Source organism: Neophocaena asiaeorientalis, unplaced genomic scaffold (assembly GCF_003031525.2).
Source record: "Neophocaena asiaeorientalis asiaeorientalis breed wild unplaced genomic scaffold, Neophocaena_asiaeorientalis_V1.1 scaffold1, whole genome shotgun sequence".
Taxonomy (NCBI): Eukaryota; Metazoa; Chordata; class Mammalia; order Artiodactyla; family Phocoenidae; genus Neophocaena; species Neophocaena asiaeorientalis.
In genome coordinates, this window is record NW_020171981.1 from 1107475 (window position 1) to 1130716 (window position 23242).

Genomic DNA, 23242 nt, shown 5'->3' on the forward strand with positions numbered 1-23242 from the left:
TTCTGGTTACTGGTGAAGTAACCTAGATCATCATTCCTGAGAGGTCTGAACACTTGGTCATCGGCCCTGGTCAGGCTACTGTTACTGCAACTGCCTGTTTATGGTTATTGCCAGGCAGGAAGTCCCAAGACACTCCTCAGTGAATCCCCCTGAGTTCCAGACCCTGAATACTCCTTCCTGTCCCCACTATGAGGCAGTGGTCCTAACCCCTCATGTTAATCAGAATCAGTAACCCCTGCTAATAATTGGCCTTTCTTTGCCTGATGGTCTAATGACATGAACCAAAAATGGCCAGGCAGCCTCTATAACTTTATTTTTTTCTTTTTCTTTCTTTTTTTGTTTTTTTTGCTTTTTTTGTTTTTGGCCGCACTGTGTAGCTTGCAAGATCTTAGTTCCCTGACTAGGGATCGAAACTGGGCCCCCTGTAGTGGGAGCACAGGGTGCTAACCACCGGACCACGAGGGAATTCGCAAGTCCCTATAACTTTAGATTTAGGAGAACTTTTACTGTTCTGCCTGGTGGAAGCATCTTTCCCCGGGAACCAGGATTTCTAGTCCAGGAGTGTCTAGAGTTGTGGGGATGGGAAGTACAAATTTCTGAGGTGCGGCACTGGCAATGTTGGTCATAGGGACCACTTCCACTCTCCCCCTAGATTCCCAGACCCACGTGTTCTGGCTGTCAGGGACAAAGCATTGTTTGAGAACCTCTGGCTCAAAGTATATCCTTCACCCCACCCTCCAGGGTGCACCCCCCAAGTTAATGCCTTAGCTGTGCCTTTAATTCCGACATTCTTTTAGGCCTGTGGTCTCTGGGTCACGTGGTGTCTGGTAGGACAAGTGGATCCCATGGTCATATGTTCATTGCTGCACCTCCTTCACTATAAAGCAGGTCCCTTGTCTGAGGTCCTGTTTTTTTATTTTTTAATTTTTTTTTACTTAAGATCTTTATTGGAGTATAATTGCTTTATAATGTTGTGTTAGTTTCTGCTGCATAACGGTGAATCAGCTATATATATGCATATATCCCCATATCCCTTCCATCTTGCATCTCCCTCCCACCCTCCCTATCCCACCCCTCTGGGTGGACACAAAGCACCGAGCTGATCTCCCTGTGCTATGTGGCTCCTTCCCACTAGCTATTTTACATTTGCTATTGTATATATGTCAATGCCACTCTCTCACTTCATCCCAGCTTACCCTTCCCCCTCCCCGTGTCCTCAAGTCCATTCTCTACATCTGTGTCTTTATTCCTGTCCTGCCCCTAGGTTCAGTAGAACCTTTTTTTTTTTTTTTAGATTCCATATATACGTGTTAGCATACGGTATTTGTTTTTGTCTTTCTGACTTTCTTTGCTCTGTATGACAGACTCTAGGTCCATCCACCTCACTACAAATAACTCAGTTTCATTTCTTTTTATGGCTGAGTAATATTCCATTGTATATATGTGCCACATCTTCTTTATCCATTCATCTGTCGATGGACACTTAGTTTGCTTCCATGTCCTGGCTATTGTAAATAGAGCTGCAATGAACATTGTGGTACATGACTTTTTTTGAATTATGGTTGTTTTAGGGTATATGCCCAGTAGTGGGATTGCTGGGTCGTATGGTAGTTCTATTTTTAGTTTTTTAAGGAACCTCCATACTGTTCTCCATAGTGGCTGTACCAATTCACATTCCCACCAACAGTGCAAGAGGGTTCCCTCTTCTCCACACCCTCTCCAGCATTTCTTGTTTGTAGAGTTTTGGATGACGGCCATTCTGACCCGTGTGAGGTGATATGAGGTCATGTTTTATGGGATCCTGTGATGACATGTCACACACTGTACGTCCTTAGATGCTCTGTCGTCCTGTAGTGCTGGGGGAGGCACTGTGGGCAGAAGGGAAAGCCTACGTTCAGAACGTGAACCACTCCCCACCAGGATGGTTCAATGCCCCTTCTAGGGTGGAAGGTGTCTGATGGAATCAATTTACCAAGTGGCTTGCTGGTCCCCTAAGGGTGTGGTCCCATAGCCAGGACTCAGAAATGGCGTCTGCTGCTCACAAGTCAGAAGTGCAGCAGAGGTAGTAGCTGGATTGACTATCGGTTCCATGCCTGACCTCTGTCTCTGGCACCATGGTCACTTTATTCATGGGCCCATAGTGCAAGTAGGGAGTGGCCAAAGACTGCACCTAGCTGACCTCCATTGGGTGAGACATCCTGACCACCTGGTCGTTTCAGTGGATGTTCTCGGGCGGGCACTGGTGTGAGACACGAAAGTCCACAGGCCCTGTGCCACCCTCCATGGATCTATCTACTTGCCTCTTTCCCAGATGTCTTCGTCTCGGAATTTCTAGTCTTTCTCTTGCATGTCCCCTGACCGATCTGCTGCTGCCCGGAGGTCTGTGTGTGTTCTTCCCCCAAACCGCTTCTTCCTCCACGCCAAGTGGATGCCCAGGTCCAGAACGTGAAGCTCTACCCACCTGAAAGGCTGCCCTTCACCACCGTCTTCCAGGGCCACCCAGAGTGAGCCGTGGCTCAGCAGCAGTTCATTTTCAGTTTTTACCAGCTTATCAAGTCTACCCCCTCGTGAACCAGGCCTGAATTTTTCCTCCTGTATGAGCTGGCCATAGGGAAACTCCAGTGAGGCTATAGGGGTAAGCCGAGGAAGAGGCACTGGTGCAGTAGACATAGGTGGCCTGGGGGTGTGGGTGACTGACTTGTTTGTGCCCTCTGGCCTTCCTCAGGCCCAGTCTCAAGTGTACCATTTCATCCTAAACTGAATCACTGCTTGGCCCCATCCAACCTTATGACGTGGTGAGTCTGAAAACACCCAGCTCATGGTGGGCAACTCTGATTGCATAGTAACTTAATGTCCAGTGGTCAAGTGCTCACTCCCTACTAGGGCCCGGTAGCATGCTGGGAGTGGCTTTTTTAACAGTAAATAATTCTCTTCTGTAGATAGCATGCCCTTGACTCTAGAACAGGGGTCAGCAAACTATGACCCATGGGCCAAATCTGGCCCGTCACCTGTTTTTGTTTGGCCTGCAAGCTAAGAACGTTTTTTATAGTTTAAATGGGTACACCTTAAATGGTTATTTGAGTGCCTATGCAATGTCCTTGATTTTGCCTCTTGGCCTGCAAAGCCTAAAATATTTTCCATCTGGCCCTTTAAAAAAAGTTTGCCAGCCCTAGGGGTCTGCACTGCACTTCTCTTATTGGGACTTCCCAGAGACTTCACATGAAATTCTTGTCCAACACAGATATTTCTAGCACTGTGGGATCTGTAGCATCACAATTACTGAGATTCCTTTTAAAAAATTTTTATTTTATATTGGAGTATATTTGATTAGCAATGTTGTGTTAGTTTCAGGTGTACAGCGAAGTGATTCAGTTATACATGTACGTGTATCTATTATTTTTCAAATTCTTTTCCCGTTTATTGCAGAGAATTGAGCAGAGTTCCTTGTGCTATACAGTAGGTCCTTCACAATTACTGAGATTCTTATCTGTAGTGAATTAGGATGGGATCCCGGTGGATGAGGGTCCATTGGCTTATCAATTGCTTCACTTGAGAGATAAGAGCAATGATTATTATGACTGTGGAGTGGCTTGGCTATTGTTAATCATCAGAGAATCTCTAAAGGAGGAAAATGTTAGGCTCAGGTCAGCCAACCATTCACTCAGGATATGGTATGAAAGTCAAATGGCCTCCACTGCAACAAAGGGAAGATTGCATTGGAAATCAGGACCAAGACCTGATGGTAAGAGTGCAGAGTAACAAAGGAGGCTGAAAGCAGCACCCCAAAAGTCTCCTCTGCTGAAGTCCTAGAATGAAAGGATGTCCTAGAATGACACCCATGGGTGGAACATTTGAGGAGATGCCCTTAAAAATCTTTTTTTTTTTGCGGTACGCCGTTGTGGAGCACAGGCTCCGGATGTGCAGGCTCAGCGGCCATGGCTCACGGGCCCAGCTGCTCCGCGGCATGTGGGATCTTCCCGGACCAGGGCACGAACCCATGACCCCTGCATCAGCAGGCGGACTCTCAACCACTGCGCCACCAGGGAAGCCCTGCCCTTAAGAATCTTGAACTCCCAACCCTCCTACACTGTTGGTGGGAATGTAAATTGGTACAGCCACTATGGAAAGCAGTGTGGAGGTTCCTTAAAAAGCTAAAAATAGAGTTGCCGTATGACCCAGCAATCCCACTCCTGGGCATATATGTGGGCAAAACTCTAATTTGAAAAGATACATGCACCCCTATGTTCATACCAGAACTATTTACAATAGCCAAGACATAGAAGCAACCTAAATGTCCATCGACAGATGAATGGATAAAGAAGATGTGGTACATATATAAAATGGAATACTACCCAGCCATAGAAAGAATGAAATAGTGCCATTTGTAGCAACATGGATGGACCTAGAGATTATCATACTAAGTGAAGGACGTCAGAGAAAGACAAGTACCAAAAGATATCACTTACATGTGGAATCTAAAATATGACACAGGGACGTCCCTGGTGGCGCAGTGGTTAAGAATCTGCCTGCCAATGTAGGGGACATGGGTTCGAGCCCTGGTCCAGGAAGATCCCACATGCCACGGAACAACTAAGCCTGTGAGCCACAACTACTGAAGCCTGTGCGCCTAGAGCCCGTGCTCCGCAACAAGAGAAGCCACCGCAATGAGAAGCCTGCGCACCGCAACGAAGAGTAGCCCCCGCTCGCCGCAACTAGAGAAAGCCCGAGTGGAGCAATGAAGACCCAACTCAGCCAAAAATAAATTAATTAATTAAGAAAAAAATGACACCAACCTGTCTACAAAACAGAAACAGACTCACAGACATAGAAAACAAATTTATGGGGAATTCCCAGTGGTTAAAACTCGGCACTTTCACTGCCGTGACCCGGGTTTGATCTCTGGCCGGGGAATTAGAATCCTGCAAGCCTTGCGTCCCAAGGCCAAAACAAACAAACAAACAAACAAATAAATCCCCTCCCCCATTTAAAAAAGAAAAGAAGGGCTTCCCTGGTGGCGCAGTGGTTGAGAGTCCACCTGCCGAGGCAGGGGACACGGGTTCATGTCCTGATCCAGGAAGATCCCACGTGAGAGGCCCGTGTACCGCAAAAAACAAAAAAAACAAAAAAAAAAAACTTATGGTTATCAAAGGGGAAAGGGGGTGGGATAAATTAGGAGTTTGGGATTAGCAGGTACACGCTATTACATATAAAATAGATAAACAACAAGGGCCTACTGTAAAGCACAGGGAACTATATTCAATATCCTGTAATAAACCATAATGGAAAAGAATATGAAAAAGAATATGTATAACTGAATCATTTTGCTGTACACCAGAAGCTAACACAACGTTGTCAATCAACTATACTTCAATTAAAAAAAAAAAAGTAAAAGAATCTTGAACTCCCGGTTTCCGGGAATCCTCTGGGCTGGAAGAAGGGCCTCTACTTTGCCAGAGGGGAGCAGCTTCCCTTTACCTGGAGGCTGCAAAGACCTCCTTGAGGCAGATGCCTCCTGAAATGATGCTTCTCAAGATTTGCCCCTGCCACCCTTAGGCGTTTCTAAACCACAAGCTAACGTCCAGGTCTTAGCATGTGGAGAAGTACTGTTCCAGATAAGAGAAGAGAGGGATTATTCTCTGCCAAACGCTGCAGGAGCCGAATGACCTGGTACCAGCAGGGACCAGGACAACAAATATAGGAGTGGATTTTTGAGGTTGGTAGACCCAGGAGGGTGAGCTGGAGAATGACTGGCTAGGGGAGAGTTTATTTTATTTTATTTTATTTTGGCCACACCGCCCGGCTTGCGGGATCTTAGCTCCCCGACCAGGGATTGAACCCAGGCTCTCGGCAGTGAAAATGTGGAGTCCTAACCGCTGGACGGCCAGGGAATTCCCAGGGTAGAGGAGTTTATTGATATGGGAGACAAGGATGCCTACCCTCCTATGACTCAGGATTTAACTTCCTGGCAAAGACACCTGAAGCCAAATGACTCGCTGGCAATGACTCCTTGACAGACAGAACAACAGCATACAGCAATTGAATCGAAGATGTCCGAATTGCCTCATCAGAGTCTTGAGGAAGGAGACAACAGGCTCAGAGAGGCAGCAATGAAGACCCATTCCATTGCTAGAATGGAACTGTGATGTAAGATGAGAGAATCCACAGGTGACTGTGATGCTTCAGGTGTTATCAGCACCCCTCTTAGCACAGCAGTGGGGTCTGGCCGGTGCAGGACCAAATCTCAGAATCCCATCATGGGGGTCTTACTTCCTATAACTGCTTCTAGTACCCTCTGTCTTAGGATGCGTTCCCCCAGGTGCAGACTTGGAGATAGGGATTTGAATGCAAGTAGTTTATCTGGGCGGTGATCACAAGAAATACCTGTAGCAGCCTAAGGATGTGAGACAGGGAAGGGAAGGGAGCCAATAACGGAGATCGTTGAGCAGGTTACCGTTGTGGGTAACTAGGGCTCAGTGCTACTGGGGACCTCTGGGAGACAGAGTAGCATATACCTCAGTGTTACCCCGCCCCAGGTGAGGGAGCTGGGGTAGTTATTCTCCAACTCTAATCTGTCATTGACTGACAGATGCTTCTGGAGGTACGAGCTCCCCAGAAATTCCAGCCTGCCTTGCGTTCTGAAAGCCCTCAGGTGGCGAGTAGCAGGTGCCTGGGGTAGGATGCTGTGACAGGCACAGGAACAGTAAAGGAATACGAGCAAAACGCCAAGTGTGTGTGCTGGCCACGCGCCTACCCGTTTGATAAAGATTTTTTAAATTATTTATTTATTTAATTCATTTTTGGTTGCGTCGGGTCTTAGTTGCAGCACACGGGACCCCTCGTTGTGGCGCTCGGGCCTCTCTCTAGTTGTGGCGTGTGGATTTTCTCTTCTCTGGTTGTGGTGCGTGGATTTTTCTCTTCTCTAGTTGTGGCATGGGTTCCAGAGCGTGTGGGCTCTGTAGTTTGTGACACGCGGGCTCTCTCGTTGAGACACACGAGCTCAATAGTTGAGGCATGCGGGCTTAGTTGCCCCGCGGCATGTGGGATCCTAGTTTCCTGACCGGGGATCAAACCTGCATCCCCTGCATTATAAGGCAGATTCTTTACCACTGGACCACCAGGGAAGTCCCCTATTTGATAAATATTTATGGGGTATCTCCTGTTCTTGGCACTAGGGATACAGCAGGGAAGAAGGACACGTAGTCCCCACCCATACAGAGTTTCCCTTCTACCTGGGCAGGCAGACAATAAACTGGCAAACAAAACAACTACAGATTGTGAAATGCGCTCTGCAGACGGTGCTATGCTGTGATGAAAGACTATTGGGGGCTGCGTGCGAGGAGCAGAAAGGGCAGGTCTCTCAGGAAGAGGCCTTTCAACCAAGACCCAAGAGAAAAAGAGGAGCTGGCCACGTTTGTGCCCAGGAAATGCATTCCATGCACAGGGAACAGCGAGGACAAAGGTTCAGGCAGGAAAGAGCATGGTGCGCTTGAGTAGCAGGAAGGAAGAGGAAGGAGGAAGGAATTTGGCACCCATGAGGTGGAAGAGGACAGCAGGGCTAGGTCTTAGGGCTATGGCAAGGAGCCCACGTTGGTTTTTTTGTTTGTTTTTGTTTTGTTTTTCTGGCTGGGCCATGCGGCATGCGGGGATCTTAGTTCCCCAATCAGTGATCCAACCCGTGCTCCCTGTAGTGGAAGCGTGGAGTCTTAACCACTGGACCGCCAGGGGAGTCCCCAGGAGCTTAGGTTTTATTCTAAGTGCAACGGAAAGCACTGGGGGGTTGACTCTGGAGTGGCATGATTGATTTCTCTTTTAGAGGGCTCACTCTGGTTGCGATAACACCATCTATTCTCCCATCCACACTATAGAGTCTTGTTCAACGTTAAGCTCTGGGGACACCCAGGAGACTTAGCTAGTATCCCTGCCCCTAGGGGCGTGCTCAACCCTCCTCCCTGTTTCAACTCTGCCGCAGCCACCCCCATTCCCTGCCCCGTGACACTTGACACAATGTGATCCATTGGAAGCTAGTTTATTTCGATTTATGTTTCATGGGGCTGGGCTAGGCTGGGCTGGGAGGTGGCTGGGCTCTCAAGCTTGGCTCTAGGGACCTAGGTCCCCTTCCTCGGCACTGCGGCGGCCGAAGTCCATCCAGCCATATGCTTCTTCTTCTTCTTCCACCCATGGTCCCTGCTTCTTGGACAGGTCTGAGGGTCAGAGGTGGGAGAGGAGGTGAGGATGGGGGAAGGATGCCTAGTCTCTGGAAACTGAAGCCAGGGCCAGCCTGGGGGGACCTTGGCTAAACCAGGCTGGGCGAGGCAAGTGGGGAGTGTTATCAGCAGCTCCTACCTGCTACCAAGTGTGAGGGATCCTGGAGCCCCAGCTGCCTTCGGTGGTGAGAGGCTGGGCCCAGCCGGTCCAGCCCACGTGGCTCCTGGTCCCTATTGGCCCCTGGACCCAAGGGTGCATCTTGCAGGTGGGAGCGGGGCTTCCAGGTAGCTTCAGAGAAGGTGGCCAGAGCCAGCACCAAGATCAGCACATACGCACACAGTCGCTGCATCTTGTCTGCAAAGGAGAGAGGGGTTGAGCTTAAAGGTGGGGCTGTCCAGGCACCCAGAGGCAGGGCCAGGACCCTCCCTGCCGATGGATCTGCAGTTCTGCGTGGGGTTGTGGTCTGTTCCTCCAGGTCCTGCCAGATCCTCCCCTAACTCCCAACCTCAAGCCTTGCCCCTTTGCTCCTTACCTACCCTAGTTACGGTGACTGTTTCTCTCGGAGGAATTTAAAACCCAGAACAATGGTTTCTAAACTGTTCTGAAGAATTTGAGGCCACGTGAGTGGTTCTGTAATGCTTAAGTCTTGCAACTGAAAGTGAACTTTTTTTTTTTTTTTTGCGGTACGCGGGCCTCTCACTGTTGTGGCCTCTCCCGTTGTGGAGCACAGGCTCCGGACACGCAGGCCCAGCGGCCATGGCCCACGGGCCCAGCCGCTCCGCGGCATGTGGGATCCTCCCGGACCGGGGCACGAACCCGTGTCCCCTGCATCGGCAGGCGGACTCTCAACCACTGCGCCACCAGGGAAGCCCTGAAAGTGAACTTTTAAATAGTAATAGGAATGGGATACACACACTCAGCTGCTCACGCCTCTCTATGCAGCCAACTAGCACATTCACTGTGTAGTGGGGTCACCCTGTTTTTGTGCAGCCTTCGGAGGAAAGGTTCTCCTGCCCTTTTCACTTACCTGAGGACTATCCTCTGATTATAATCTAGCAGTTAACAAACAAACAAACAAACTGAAACTGTCACCATTTGCAGCTGTGTGTCAAGGTGAACCAAGTTTGGGGAAACCAGAATACAGAAATAAACCGGACCCTCAAACAAATCTAAAATTTATCAGAAGTAAATAATAAACATGTTGCCTTTGAAGAACACATTTGTATCAATAAATTACTGGTTTCATCTGTTTTCTCTGTTAGATTTCTTTTGGAAGAGAAAGGGTTCTGCTGCTAAAGAAACAAACCTGAAAAACCAGTGATCTAGAGTGATGCTGTCTAATATGGTAGCCACCAGCCACATGCGGCTCTTCACATTTAAATTAATAAAAGTTAAAAATTCCTGGGACTTCCCTGGCGGTCCAGTGGTTAAGCCTCCGTGCTTCCTCTGCAGGGGGCATGGGTTCAATCCCTGGTCGGGGAGCAAAGATCCCACATGCTGGGTGGCCGCACACACACACACACACACACACACACACACACACACACACACACAAATTCCTCTCTTGCACAGGCCACATTTTTAGTGTACATGTGGCTGGTGGATACCGTATTGGACAGTGAGGCTGTGGAATGTTACCACCAACATGGAAAGTTCCATGAGACAGTGCTGGTCTAGGAAAGAGCTTGAGATGGGTCTAGGAGCTGTAGGTTCCAGTTCCAACCCTGCCCAATTTGTGTGACTTTGGGCAAGTCACATCTCTCTCTGGGCCTCAGTTTTCTCCCCTGAGAGATGGGAGAATAGTCTTCATCCTCACCCCGCAGGGCTGGGGTGAGCATGGAGTCAGGGGGTCAGGGAAGGGCCCTGGTTGAGGCAGCAGGGCAGCTCGAAGGCAAGGGCTGGGATGCCAGGGTGGGTCCTGGAGCTGAGACCTAACCCAGCTAAGGGCTAAGGGAAGGCTCCCAGCCCTGGAGACACTGAAGTGTGAGACTGCTAACTGGATGAGGGCAGGGGTCCCATTAACCCTCCTCCCAGCTTCTCCCCTCCCTTCCTGGGTGCTCTCACCTGCAGAGTTGGGAGATGCGTGTCGCTGCTGTTGGCCTGGCGCCTCAGTTCTCTGCTCTGCTGGGCGCTCCAGCCTGACTTATAAACCCTCAAGGGCCCTCCCAAGCCCTCCTCCCCCAGGAGGCCGGGCTCCCCACTGCAGAGGAATAAGGATGGGCACAGGTACCTCAGCCCCGCCCCGCCCTGTCATTTAGTCAGCTGTCCAGATGTGGGGGAAGGGAAGGCGAGTTGAACTTCACAGAGAGGGGCGGGAGCAGAGTGGGGGCAATTCTTCAGCTGGGCATATCAGGCGGGAGACAGGCTCCCTGGGCTCAGGACAGAGCCCCCTGCCATGTCCTTGGGGTCAGCAGCCTGGTGATCATTCCTTGGACCACATCCCAGTTGGATGGACCGAGTGACCTCAGATTCAGAGGAAGGATATTTCCCGACATGTTCATGTTTGAAGAGCAGGGAGTGTGTGAATGTGGAGTGATGTATTGATCCGTTGTCCCCTCTGTTGGGCTCTGCAAACAGGACGTGTCATAGTTATCAGGAGCAATGGGCCGTGGGCTGATGGCCCTGCTCTCTCTGCCTAGTGGCTGCGTCCTGGTTGCCTCTGAAGCCCCTTCACCTCCCTTACCTGGAAAACCCTGAGCGTCCCCCTTCTGATGCCTTTGACGCCCTCTGCGCTGGGCTGGGTTTAGCTTGGGGTTCCCCATCATCTCTCGGGTCTGTCCCTCCTCCCCCACCCCTTGCATCCCCCATCAAAGCCAGCTCCTTGAGGTTCCTGCACTTCCAGGCTCCCTCATTTTGTTTGCAAAGCAAGACAGTAATCTGCACTTTTCAATATCGAAATACATCTTTAAATGGTTAGCAAAGAGACTAAAGCGTTTGCCCGAATGTACCAGAAAACCAAAGGGTGCGTTTGGTCAACTTATTTGATAAACTGCTGCATCGACCTGGTTTGGGTGGATATGACTAGCTCTAGGCTGTGTTTGATTTTTCCACGGTTGGGGCTAGAGATTTAGCTCTTGTTCATGTGTCGTCAGGGCCCCTCCTTGTCTGGGGGAGTTTTGATGCCCCTGGGTATCATAAGGGGCCGTGGTACCCACGCTCACAGCCAGACTTGCTGAAAATGAGCAGGCGATGAAAGAAGCAGGCTGTGAAGTGTCCATGGCAACCAGTGGCAAACGTTCTGATAAATAACCGCTCACATCCGGAGCAGGACTCAGGGACTCAGCAGATGAAATAACTGAAAATGACAAAAACGGGGCAGGCATTGTTGATAATTAATCGAATCACAGAATCTCAGAGATGGAAGGGACTTTGAGGGGGCTTGGGAGGAAAGGTGGGGTGGGGAGCAGCTCTGCTCACGTGCTAGGGGAATAGAGGCGTTTGCGTTGCTGTGGTAACAGGAAATGATAAGCTTACAGCAGAGCCCTGGTTGTATAGGGCCCAAGACTTGATTTCTGCTGAGGAGGGGGTTATGCTCCTTTGGCTGTTCTTCTGCAGGCTGGCTGCTGGAGGGGTGGCCACTGGAAGACGGCTGCTGCTGGTGGGCGTTGGCGGGCCTGCGGGGGGTGGGGGTGGGGGCGCTCACAGTCACAGAAACTGCATGTTCTCCTCACAAGGGGAGCTAGTCCGATGGCAAAGGGAAGGGTTTCCTGGCTTTGTCCTTTTCCAGTTTGGGGCAGATGGCTGTTTTATCCCCCCAGGAAACAAAGGAAGTAACTTGGAGAGGAGTCTTGAAGATGATGTACATAAAGCAAGCTGCCCAGAATATCGTGGGCATCTAATTTGTTTGCATCTTCTCCCCTTAGCCTCTCTGGGTCTCAGTTAGCCTCATCTGTGAAATGGGAATCACTCATTCCTACCTCACAGGGCTGTGGTGAAGGGGGAATGTGACAAGATCTATGCACACGTTTTGCATACACGGTCCTGAGTTTACATGACTGACCAAGGAGAGCTGGGCCGGAAACTCTGGGACCTGTGAAGATGTGACAGTGCATGGCAAAAGAGATGTTGCACATGCGATTAAGGTTACAAACTTTAAAATAGGAAGTTTACCCTGGATGGTCTGAGTGAGCCCAATTTAATCAGATGAGTTCTTAAAAACAGCGCTCCACGGCCAGAGGCAGAAGTGATGTGGCTGAAGGATGAAACAGAGATTTGAAGAATGAGAAGGACCAGCCCTTGCTGGTCTGAAGGCGGGTGGGGGGCAGCGAGATGAGGGATGCAGGTGACCTTAAGGAGTGAAGTGGTTCCCCCTGACCACCAGCAAGGAACAGGGATTTCAGCCCCATGACCGCAAAGAACTGAATTCGGCCAACAACCTGGATGAATTTGAACTTGGATTTGTCCCTGGCACCTCCAGAAAGGAATGCAGCCCTGGCAGCACCTTGATGTCAGCCCAGTGGGCCATGCTATACCTGGACTCCTGACCTACAGAACTGTGAGGGAATGAATTTGCGTCGTTTTAAGCTTCTAAGTTTGTGGTAATTTATTATGGCAACACTAGAAAATGAATCCAAGGAGTTCCAGCCTTTTGAAGGCTTCTGTCAGTGAGAACAGACCCTGAGTGAGTTCGCGGGTGATTTTTCCAGTGCAATTAAGGGAGATGTTTGTCAGGACATCTGACTGTCCATCTAGTCCATTTTTGTTCCAGTTATCGAGCATGTGCTGTAAACCACAGTCTGGATGAGGCCCTGGGGATAAGAGGTGACTGTGACCGGCCCTCTCATTGCTTTGGTGGAGTTTAGATTCTTGAGGAGGGGGGACACATAAAATAGACAAAAGCGATGGTTCCCTGTCAAGGGGAAAAGCTTCTCTGGACTCCGCTGCCACCACGTCCCCCGCCCCTCGCCCCAGCTATGCTCCCTGCTGTCAGGACTGGCCTTGGGAAACCTCTGATGAGCTGCTGTCAGGAAGGCAGTGCCTTGGCTCCCTAATCAGTTATTGATACGGAAAAAGGGAGAGGTTGACGGTGACTCAGTCACCCCGCCCCAGGCAACGGGGCCTTGGAGGATGTGAAGGTGCTGGGACAAACAGTGACACCTGGGTGCCGTTCATATCCACATGGGCATCCACGGTTCCTCCCAGGGCTGGGGCTGGGGCTGGGGAGAGGGAGGTGGGTTCATGACTTCTAGCCTCACCTGCTGTCCGAAGGTCATAAGGTAGCAGAACCAAGAGGACAGCCCGTATGATGCCCTCAGGCTGAACTGGAGAGGGCAGGTGACAGGCCCGGCAGAGAGGAGAGAGAGCAGAGGTGCTCCCATCCCAGCCTTCTCTCCCTGGCCCTGCCTCTCACCTTCTTTCTCTCTCTCTGTCTCTCTCTTTTTTTTTTTTTTTGGCTGTGCTGCGTGGCTTACGGGATCTTAGTTCCCCAACCAGGGACCGAACCCGCGCCCCCTGCAGTGGAAGCGCGGAGTCTTAAACACTGGACTGCCAGGGAAGTTTCCCCCCCCCACTTCTTTGACAGTGTTTTTATTTTAAAACTATTTATTTGGCTGCGCCAGGTCTCAGTTGCGGCCCACGGGATCTGTTCCCTGACCAGGGATTGAACCCGGGCCCCCTGCATCAGGAGTGTGGAGTCTTAACCACTGGACCACCAGGGAAGTCCCACCGATAGTGTTTTTAAATGGGAAAATAATTCTAAAAGTACTAATGTGAGAGGACTCTTTCCTCAGGTACATTTTAGGGGTGGTCGGCCAGGTTGAGTTGCTTACCCCAGACCCCACGGGGAGGAGGCGAGGCGGCTGAGCTGTGAACCTGGTCCGTCTTCTTGGTCTCCGGCTACTGCAGTCTCTCCTCACCCACAGCCTCCTGTTCTACCCTTTCTTCTGAAGCCCAGCGCCTGCTGAATCTACCTTTGCTGGGACCTCCAGTTCCCCAACCCCGTCTGGGTCCTCACAACCCACCTACCCTTCCCGGTTTCACTTTCCTCCCCAGCCTGGGTCACAGGGTTTGTCATTTCAGTCGTGTGTGGTGCATCTGGATTACTGCCCTTGTCCTGTTTCAGAACCTGCTGGGCGGGTCCCCAGTTCCTGGCAGAGGATGCCACTACCCCTTAGTTTCTGTCTTCCTCTCCCTGCAAACAGGAAAGTTCCTGAAAGTGCCCAGTTGATTCCATTACAGATTAATAGTCCGCAGCTGGGCTGTTGCCTGGCAACCTTTTGAATCATCTCTCCCTTCACTCTCAAAGTCATCTGACATCAGCCCCCATCTCTCCACCATGACCAAGGTTGTCCAAGTCTGCCTTCCACCCTTTATTTTTTATTTTTTTTAGGCCCCTTGGTATCTTAGTTCCCCAACCAGGGATCGAACTTGTGCCCCTAAAGTGGAAGTGTGGAGTCTTAACCACTGGACCACCAGGGAAATCCCTGCCTTCCATCCTTTTCTCCTTTCTGCCGTTACTAGAGGGGACATAGCCCCGTTCAAGATCAACCCCCCTCCCAGGGTCCTTCATCCCAGACCCTCCTGCCTGCTTAGAGACCTTGTACCTTCACTTTTTCATTCATTCACTCATTCATTCATGCATTCATCTGTTTCTTCAACAAAAATTCTCTAAGTTCTCACTTGGTGCCAGGCACTGTGCTGACCCTGGGGACACAGTGTTGATCAAGATGGCCTTCATGCCTTTTCTCTTGAAGGAGAGACAGTATGATGCGAGCTGAAGGTACCACAGGTGGTTGGGGGCGATGTAAGCTGGGGAACCTTGTCTATTTCCCTGGACCTTGAAGCTCTCCTCCATGAAAGCCTCCTGACATCTATAACACGTTTCCCCTCCCTCTTCCCAGAATGATGGTGATTAAAATTTAGGGAGCATTTCTATGACCAGACCTCCATGGTAAGCACTTTACTTGCATTATGTCTTCTAATCCCTACCACAACCCCACAAGGAGGGTAACACTCTTCTCCCTAGTTTATAGCTGAAGAAACGAACGCACAGAAAGAGCTGGTGATTGTTGGGAGAAGCAATGAAGCAATGAAGGTCCACTATGGACCTTGAGCATCCCTGAATGTTCTTGCTGAGGAGGCCAAGAATGCAAGGTTATGACCACTCTTCACCTGGGCCACGTCTCGGAGATGTCTTTGGAGTGAGTAACCTTGAAGGATGAGGTTCTTGATCTCCCGATGGGAGTAGGGAGATTCCCCAAGCTCAGCGTTCCTCAGCTGCAACTACTGCCCACAAAGCATCCATCTGGGTCCATATTGTGTCACCAACTGTGGAGTTTGAGGGGTGAGGGGAATCGATGCAAATCATGCTGTTAGCTGGGTTGTAAGTAATAAGGTTATTTGTCTCTGACCCAGGAGTCTTTTGTCTTCTGCTGGCATCGATCAAAGAATAACTTATCAGCTCCTAACTAGGATAAAATCAAATCAATCAAATCAATCCCAGAGTCAACACAGTGATTTGCCCAGGACACAGGGCTCATCCACTGAGATCTGAACTTAAGTTTGATTTCACAAGCATTAAATAAAAGTCTTTCCTTGCTGCTTTCCTGCTCCCTGTATGGCAGTCTTTGAGTGAGGTTGGTTGGAGGGACAGTGGGGCTCACTGAAATGGGAGGAGGTTTTGATGGCTGGTTGTACCTGCGACCTCACTTGGCTATTGTGAAAAGCTATTTCAGGGAAGGGAGAGGGGGCAGTGTATTTCTCCAGGCTTTACTGAAGTTCTCCTGCATTTATAAACCCATCTCATTCTACACTATCCCTGGCAGAGGGTAGAGGACATTTGTGTTCACCAGCCAAAGTGATGCCATGTGGCAAGAGCAAAACTCCCTGCTCATAATTTGAGCCAGCTTTGAAAGGATGCAATTAAAAAAATACATATAACCTATTTCTTGAGATATATTTCACATATCACACCATTCACTCTTTTAAAGTATACAATCCAGGGGCTTTCAGGATGTTCACAAAGTTACCCAAATATTACCATTATTTAATACCATTTTCATCACCCCAAGAGGAAACCCTGTTCCCCTTTGCTGTCCCTCCTCATTCCTCCTTTCCCCTGGCAACCACTCATCAACTTTCTGTCTCTGGATATGTCTGGACATTTCACATAAATGGAATCATACAAACCGTGGCCTTCTGTGTCTGGCTTCTTTCACTTAGCATTGTTTTCAAGATTTACTCATGTTACAGCATGTACCAGTACTTCGTTCCTTTTTTTGCCAAATTATATCGCATTGCATGGATATACTACATTTTATTTAATCATTCATCAATTAACGTGATCAGATGGACATTTGGGTTGTTTCCACTTTTTGGCTATTATGAACAATGATTGCTAGGAACATTTATGTACAAGGTATTATGTGAACATATGTCTTCAGCTCTCTTGGGTATAAACCTAGGAGTGGAAGGGCTGGATCACAGAGTAAGTCTATGTTCAACTTTTTGAGGAACTGACAGACTGTTTTCTTCAGAGGCTGTACCATTTTACATTCCCACCAACAATGGATGAGGGTTCCCATTTCTCCACATCCTCCACCAAAAATGGTTATTTTTTGTCTTTTTGACTATAGCCATCCTACTGAGTAGAGTGTCATCTCACTGGGTTTTTGTTTTTTTTTTTGCGGTACGCGGGCCTCTCACTGCTGTGGCCTCTCCCGTTGCAGAGCACAGGCTCCTGACGCGCAGGCTCAGCGGCCATGGCTCACGGGCCCAGCCGCTCCGCGGCATGTGGGATCTTCCCAGACTGGGGCATGAACCTGCGTCCCCTGCATCGGCAGGCGGACTCTCAACAACTGCGCCACAAGGGAAGCCCAATAATGGTGTTTCTGAAAAACAGTTAAGGACACAGAGAAATTTTCACATAGTGGATTACATAGATTTCTGTTTTCTTTTTCCTACTTTTTGCTGTTTTCCAATTTTTCAGTGAGTGCATATCGTTTTCACAGTCAAATAAAATATATATTTTTAAGGAGGAGTAGTGTATATCCAATGCACTCACCTCTTCACCACCCCCCTACACTGCTCCTTGAAAAGGGGCTTCTGACCCTTCTCAAGGTCACCAACTCATTGGCCTTGGGTGTCTCCTAGTTGCCTACAATTGTTTCCTGCAGCGTTTGGCATTGTAGTCCAGCCCTCTGGGCTTCTTTAAGGTCTCCTGCTAGGCACCATTCAACCTCTCTACCTGCCTGAACCTTCCATTCCTTCCAAATATAGGAGTTCCACAGGGGATCGTATGGACCCTTCCTCTCTCTCCCTTGATGGTCTCACCCTGTCATGACTTCAGGGCTCATGATCTTAAAGCTGTTTCCACACACACCTTCTCTTCCATGTCCAGACCCCATTGCCAACTCTTGGCTGTGTTCATTCATTCATTCGCTCATTCATTCACATTTACGGAGTACTTACGTGGTGCAGGTGCTGTACCATGCGGGGGTTCAGCAACGAACAAGTCAAACCACACCTTTTTCTCATGGAGTTTCTATTCTAGTTGGGGAGTCAGATGCTAAGCCAACCACTGTACAAATAGCTAAATTTGCCCACTGGGTTTAGGCAAGGGGTCACATTCAGTGTGTGACAGGGAGAGGCACTCTTTTCCTGCTCTCTTTTTCTCCATAGCACTTATCACCTTCTGGCTGGACAAGGATCTAATTCATTTGTTTGGTTTTGTCCATCTTCCCCCACTGGAGTGAGCAGGGTTAGCGTATCTGGTAGAGCAGGAGGGAAAGGATGGGAGAAATCAGTGGGTCTCAAAAGGGAGGTATGATTTTGCCTCCAGGGGCATTTGGCAATGTCTAGAGACAGTTCTGGTTGTCTGGGGAGGTGGGGTAGGGGAAGGAGTGCTATTGGCATCTAATTCGTAGAGGTCAGAGATACTGCTAAACGTTCTATGATACACGGGACAGACCACCTCCTCTCCCTCCCCTCAATAACTACCTGGCCCCAAATATCAATAGTGCTGAGGCTGAGAAACCCTGGGTTACATGAGCCCACTGGGCACTGTCATAAACCCGGGAAAGCTTTTCAGAGTCACCCACACCGTGTCTTCTGTCCCGCCTCCAGCAGCAAAGCATCTGAGATCTCTCTCTGTGAGTCTCAATTTTTTGTATCAATGATCCTTTTTACTCTCATACGAAAAATCTAGAGGGACTTTCCTGGTGGTCCAGTGGTAAAGAATTTGCCTTACAATGCAAGGGATGTGCGTTTGATCCCTGGTCAGGGAACTAAGATCCCGCATGCTGCGGGGCAACTAAGCCCACGTGCCACAACTACTGAGCTCCCATGCCTCAACTAGAGAGAGAAAACCCGCAGGCCACAACTAGAGAGAAGCCCTCGCGCCACAATAAAAGATCTCACATGCCTCGACTAAGACCCAATGCAGCCAAAAATAAATAAAATAAATAAATAAAAATAAATTAAAAAAAAAAAAAAAGAATCTAGAGAGGAATTCCCTGGCGGTCCAGTGGTTAGGACTCCCCACTTCCACTGCTGAGTGTGTGGGGAACTAAGATTCCATAAGCCACCACAAGCCACCACAAGAACCTAGAGCACCAGCTTGGGAATTTTAGATCATTTTCATCATATGACAGGTATACGCCAGGCATTTTAAGTAAAAGATAATTTATTTGAGGTTGGTAATGACAGGTTCTTCTTTAAAGCTTAACTTAACATATAATCCGTAACTCACAGACGTAGAAAACTGATTGTGGTTGCCAAGGGGGATGGGGGATGGGGGAGGGATGGAGTGGGAGTTGGGGGTTATCAGTTGCAAAGTATTACATATAGAATAGATAAACAACAAGGTCCTACTGTATAGCCCAGGGAACTATATTCGATATCCTGTGATAAACCATAATGGAAAAGGATATAAAGAAGAATGTATTTATATATGTAAAACTGAATCACTTTGCCTTACAGCAGAAATTTACACAACGATGAAAATCAACTATACTTCAATAAAAAATAAAAATGAAATAAAATATCTGTAATAATCATACCATTTGAAGATAAAATTTGACTTTCCCATTAAAAAGTGACAGAACCTTGTTTATATTTAATTAGAAGAAAAAGCACGATTTTAGACAAATTAAAAAGTGATATTACATCATGCTTGGTTATGAGAACAAATACATGTTAAAATGCAGATTTAAAGTTCATTATGTATTTCTTTTAAAGCTGTAGTCCATACGGATCCCCTTATATTTTTTAATAAACTTTGTATTATTTTTCCTGGAGGGTGATATAAGAGAGTTTCAGGCTACTTATGCAAGCACATTACAGATAGCACGTGAGAGACGGGCGCTGTCTTTGGTCCCAGTAAATGAAAAGCCACATTTGATGTAGCCATCCTTGTATTTTCTCCTCCAACATTGTTTTTGACATCCTTAATCAGATGAACAGGACCTGCAGATCTGGTAGGGTTCGGTAGTGGTGAATGGAGAGATCACTCATGGGCCACTCCAGGGGTTCTGGCCTGAGGCTCTGAGGGCTGAGCTCAGGCTTGGTACCAGTAAAAAGCACCCCAGCTGACTGCTGTGACAGCCAGGTTTCTGCACCTCTCAGCCGCTGCCACGTTATTTATTTATTTATTTTTTGCGTTTCAATAGAATCAGCTTTATTATTATTATTTTTAAACAAAATAAATGGTCTAAAAGCAAATAGCGATATGTACCAAGGGATGGATGTGACCTGGTACTTACAAAGGAGCCGCTGTGTCATAAATGAAAACAGCGTGTTAGGAGAAAAATAATTTTCAGGTGCTGTCTGCTTGAATAATCTGGAGATGCATGGTACTAACCAATCAGTTCATATTTAGCTCATAACTGTTGCTTTCCATTCTTCAACGGTCTGCTTTTGTGCATTTCAATGCATATCTGAAACTGTAATGCGAAATGCATTTATAAAAAATTTAAACTCATAACGTTACTGTCTTTCTTTAACCAGCTTGCAGATCGCTCTATGAGGTCTGCTAATTTTATGGTCCAAGCTGGTGCTTCTTAAACTTTGTTAATGAAGATTGTTAAAGTGAAGATTGAGGGACTTCCCTGGTGGCGCAGTGGTTAAGAATCCATCTGCCAATGCTAGGGGACACGGGTTCGATCCCTGGTCCAGCAAGATCCCACATATCCTGGAACAACTAAGCCCGTGCGCCACAACTACTGAGCCCACGCGTCGCAACTACTGAAGCCTGCACGCCTAGAGCCGGGGCTCTGCAACAAGAGAAGCCACTGCACTGGGAAGCCCGTGCACCGAAACAAAGAATAGCCCCTCGCTCGCCGCAACTAGAGAGAGCCTGCGCGCAGCAATGAAAGCCCAGCGCGGCCAAAAAAAAAAAAAAAAAAAGATTGATTTACTAAGTCTACTGTGGGGCTTGAAATTCTGCACATCTAACAAGCTCCCAGGTGCTGCTGAGCAGCAGGTCTTTAGCTCTGTTTCCATGATGGGACAATGGAACCTAAGTAAGTCGCAATCTCCCTGCACCTACCTGATTTGGTCCTGTGTTTGTTTTCTACTGTTTCACAGAAATGGAGTGAGAATCAATGACCTGACACACGCACAGAATGACTGTCATGTTTATGCTTCCACATTAACATTTTCCAACCTCTGCGTTCCCTATGCTTCCTGTTTTCAACGAGTTGTCCATTCTGGGTATAAATTAACCATAAAGGTCTAAGATTAAAGGTAATTTGAACCTCGCAACGATCTGGATGGCTGCAGCTGGATGACGGTTGGCGATAGTGGCCGTGCAGCGAGTGAGCGGGCTTCTGAGCGCCTTGGAGTCTGGCCACTGTGTGCGCCTTCTGCTCAACACACACTCTGTTTCAGAGTTCTTTTTAAATATTTTAAATAGCTATTAATTTGAAAAATCGACACTGAAATAGGCACTTTTACTGCTTGTAGTGATGTGCCTGGAAAACCTTGGATAATCCCCGGGGCTTCGCAAGTCTTGGGAGGAAATCATGGGCCAGAGATTCTTAACTGTTTTGGGTAGTGGCTTCCTTTAAGAATCTGATTAAAGCTATGGAAGGTTATACATGAACTCTCACAGTCTCGGGGGTTGGTTTCTCAGATGCTGGTAACCCTCGGTCACCCCTTTTTCTACCATCTTAAATAAATAAAATGCTGTTTGTTTAAAGTTTTTTTTGACGTGGACCATTTTTAAAGTCTTTACTGAACTTGTTACAATATTGCTTCTGTTTTATGTTTTGTTTTTTTGGCTGCAAGGAATGTGGGACCTTAGGTCCCCGACCAGGGATTGAACCCGCACCCCCTGCCTTGGGAGGCGAAGTCTTAACCACTGGACCACCAGGGAAGTCCCTTAGATAAAATACTCTTGATTATCTGCCCTGAAGTTTAGCTCTGCTGATGCTTCTCTCCTGCTCAAGTTTCTTCAATATCTCCCCATTAGCCACAGCAGTGTTTTCCCACATGGGGTTTGTGGCCCTCCCATAGGAACTGGCTGATGCTGGTTAAAGGGCAGGTTCCTGGGTCCCATTTCAGAGCTTCTGGATCAGAATCTCTGGCCCCAAAGGCAGGGCCATTTCCTGGAGTTTGTAGGCCTCTGTAATATCCTCCGAGGCTACGTCACACCTCATACCAAATGAATAAAATGTACTCACAGGCCATATAGACATACATTTTCTGTAACTTTTTTTTTTTTTTTTTGAGGAGGGAGGAAGCAATTCTGTAACATTTTTGAAAACATATTGATAAATTTTACAAATCTGAGTTTTGTTAAAAATAATATTATTCTTTCTCCAGAATCTTTATTACGTTTACATATAGTTATATAAGAATTATATTGCAGCTATGGACAATGTTAGCTTTTGTAGTGTTGAACAATTATGCTGATTTTGCAGTGTTTGAGTCAGATTTTGGAAATGATGCATTTTTCTTCAGTCCTTAGACATTTTTGCAGGCCCTTGAAAAGTAGCTGGGACCCGGGCACTGGTTAGCTAATACCCAGTACAGCCAAACTGTCCTGGGGGAGGCCTAGAATCTGAATTTTTAACAGGTTCCCCCAAGAACAGTGCATTTTATGAATATTTTAATTGGAGTTGAGTGCAAGAGAAGAAATTACCAAAGCCTCAGATTAGGAGCTAATTTTGAAATAATGTCTTATCTCCTTAAAAGTTAAAAATTAGTCAAGGAGCTCTTAATTTCAAAGTAATTGTGACCGTGAATAGTAGTTTTTTGTTTTGTTTTGTTTTCTTAATTCTTTTTAAAAAATTTTACTGGAGTAGAGTTGATTTACAATGTTGTGTTAGTTTCAGATGTACAGCATAGTGATTCAGTTAGTTATACATATACATATATTCAACCTTTTTTAGATTCTTTTCCCATATACATTTTACTTTTTATTAAAAAAATATTTATTTATTTATTTTGGCTGCTCCAGGTGTTAGTTGTGGCATGTGGGCTCTTAGTTGCGGCAGGTGAACTCTTAGTTGCGGCATGCATGTGGGCTCTAGTTCCCTGACCAGGGATCGAACCCAGGCCCTCTGCACTGGGAGTGCAGAATCTTACCCACCAGACCACCAGGGAAGTCCCTCCCATATAGATTTTAAAATTTAATTCTTTTTTTAAAAAACTTTATTGGAGTATAGTTGATTTACATTGTTAAGTTTCAGGTGTACAGCATAGTGATTCAGTTATACATATACATATATTCATTCTTTTTCAGATTAATAGTGAAGTGTTTTGACACTGCTGCCACATACCACCCAGGCTGGTAAACGAGGAAGGGAGTCAATTCTAGAGCCTCCTGGTACAATGCTCGTTCACGAATATACTGGGTTTCTTTGACCTATTTATAGATTAAAAATTGAATAGGTTTTAAAGTAGTTTTAGCTCACCAGTCTGCATTTTGCCTTTGGTCCTGCTTGTCCCCGTTGCCGAGGGTGAGCATTGGGCTGGGCAGGGAGACTGAAGGAAGAGAGGGGAAGGATGAGGCAGAGAGAAAAAACTGGGGGTGGGAGAAAGGAACTAAGGAGCAGAGAGCTGGGAGACCTTTTTTTTGGCCGTAAATTTTATTCAT

At 47.6% G+C, this 23242-nt stretch overlaps 1 protein-coding gene across 1 annotated transcript; it reads right to left on the reverse strand.

Moving 5' to 3' along the window:
* Positions 1–8011: 8011 nt before the first annotated feature.
* On the reverse strand, positions 8012–23242 carry GAST (gastrin). Its single transcript, XM_024746029.1, has 4 exons — positions 23069–23242; positions 17390–17408; positions 8344–8559; positions 8012–8201 (listed from the first exon to the last, which is right to left on the reverse strand). Exons 1-4 carry the CDS (start codon positions 23240–23242, stop codon positions 8098–8100), a joined length of 513 nt encoding a protein of 170 aa, XP_024601797.1. The 3' UTR covers positions 8012–8097.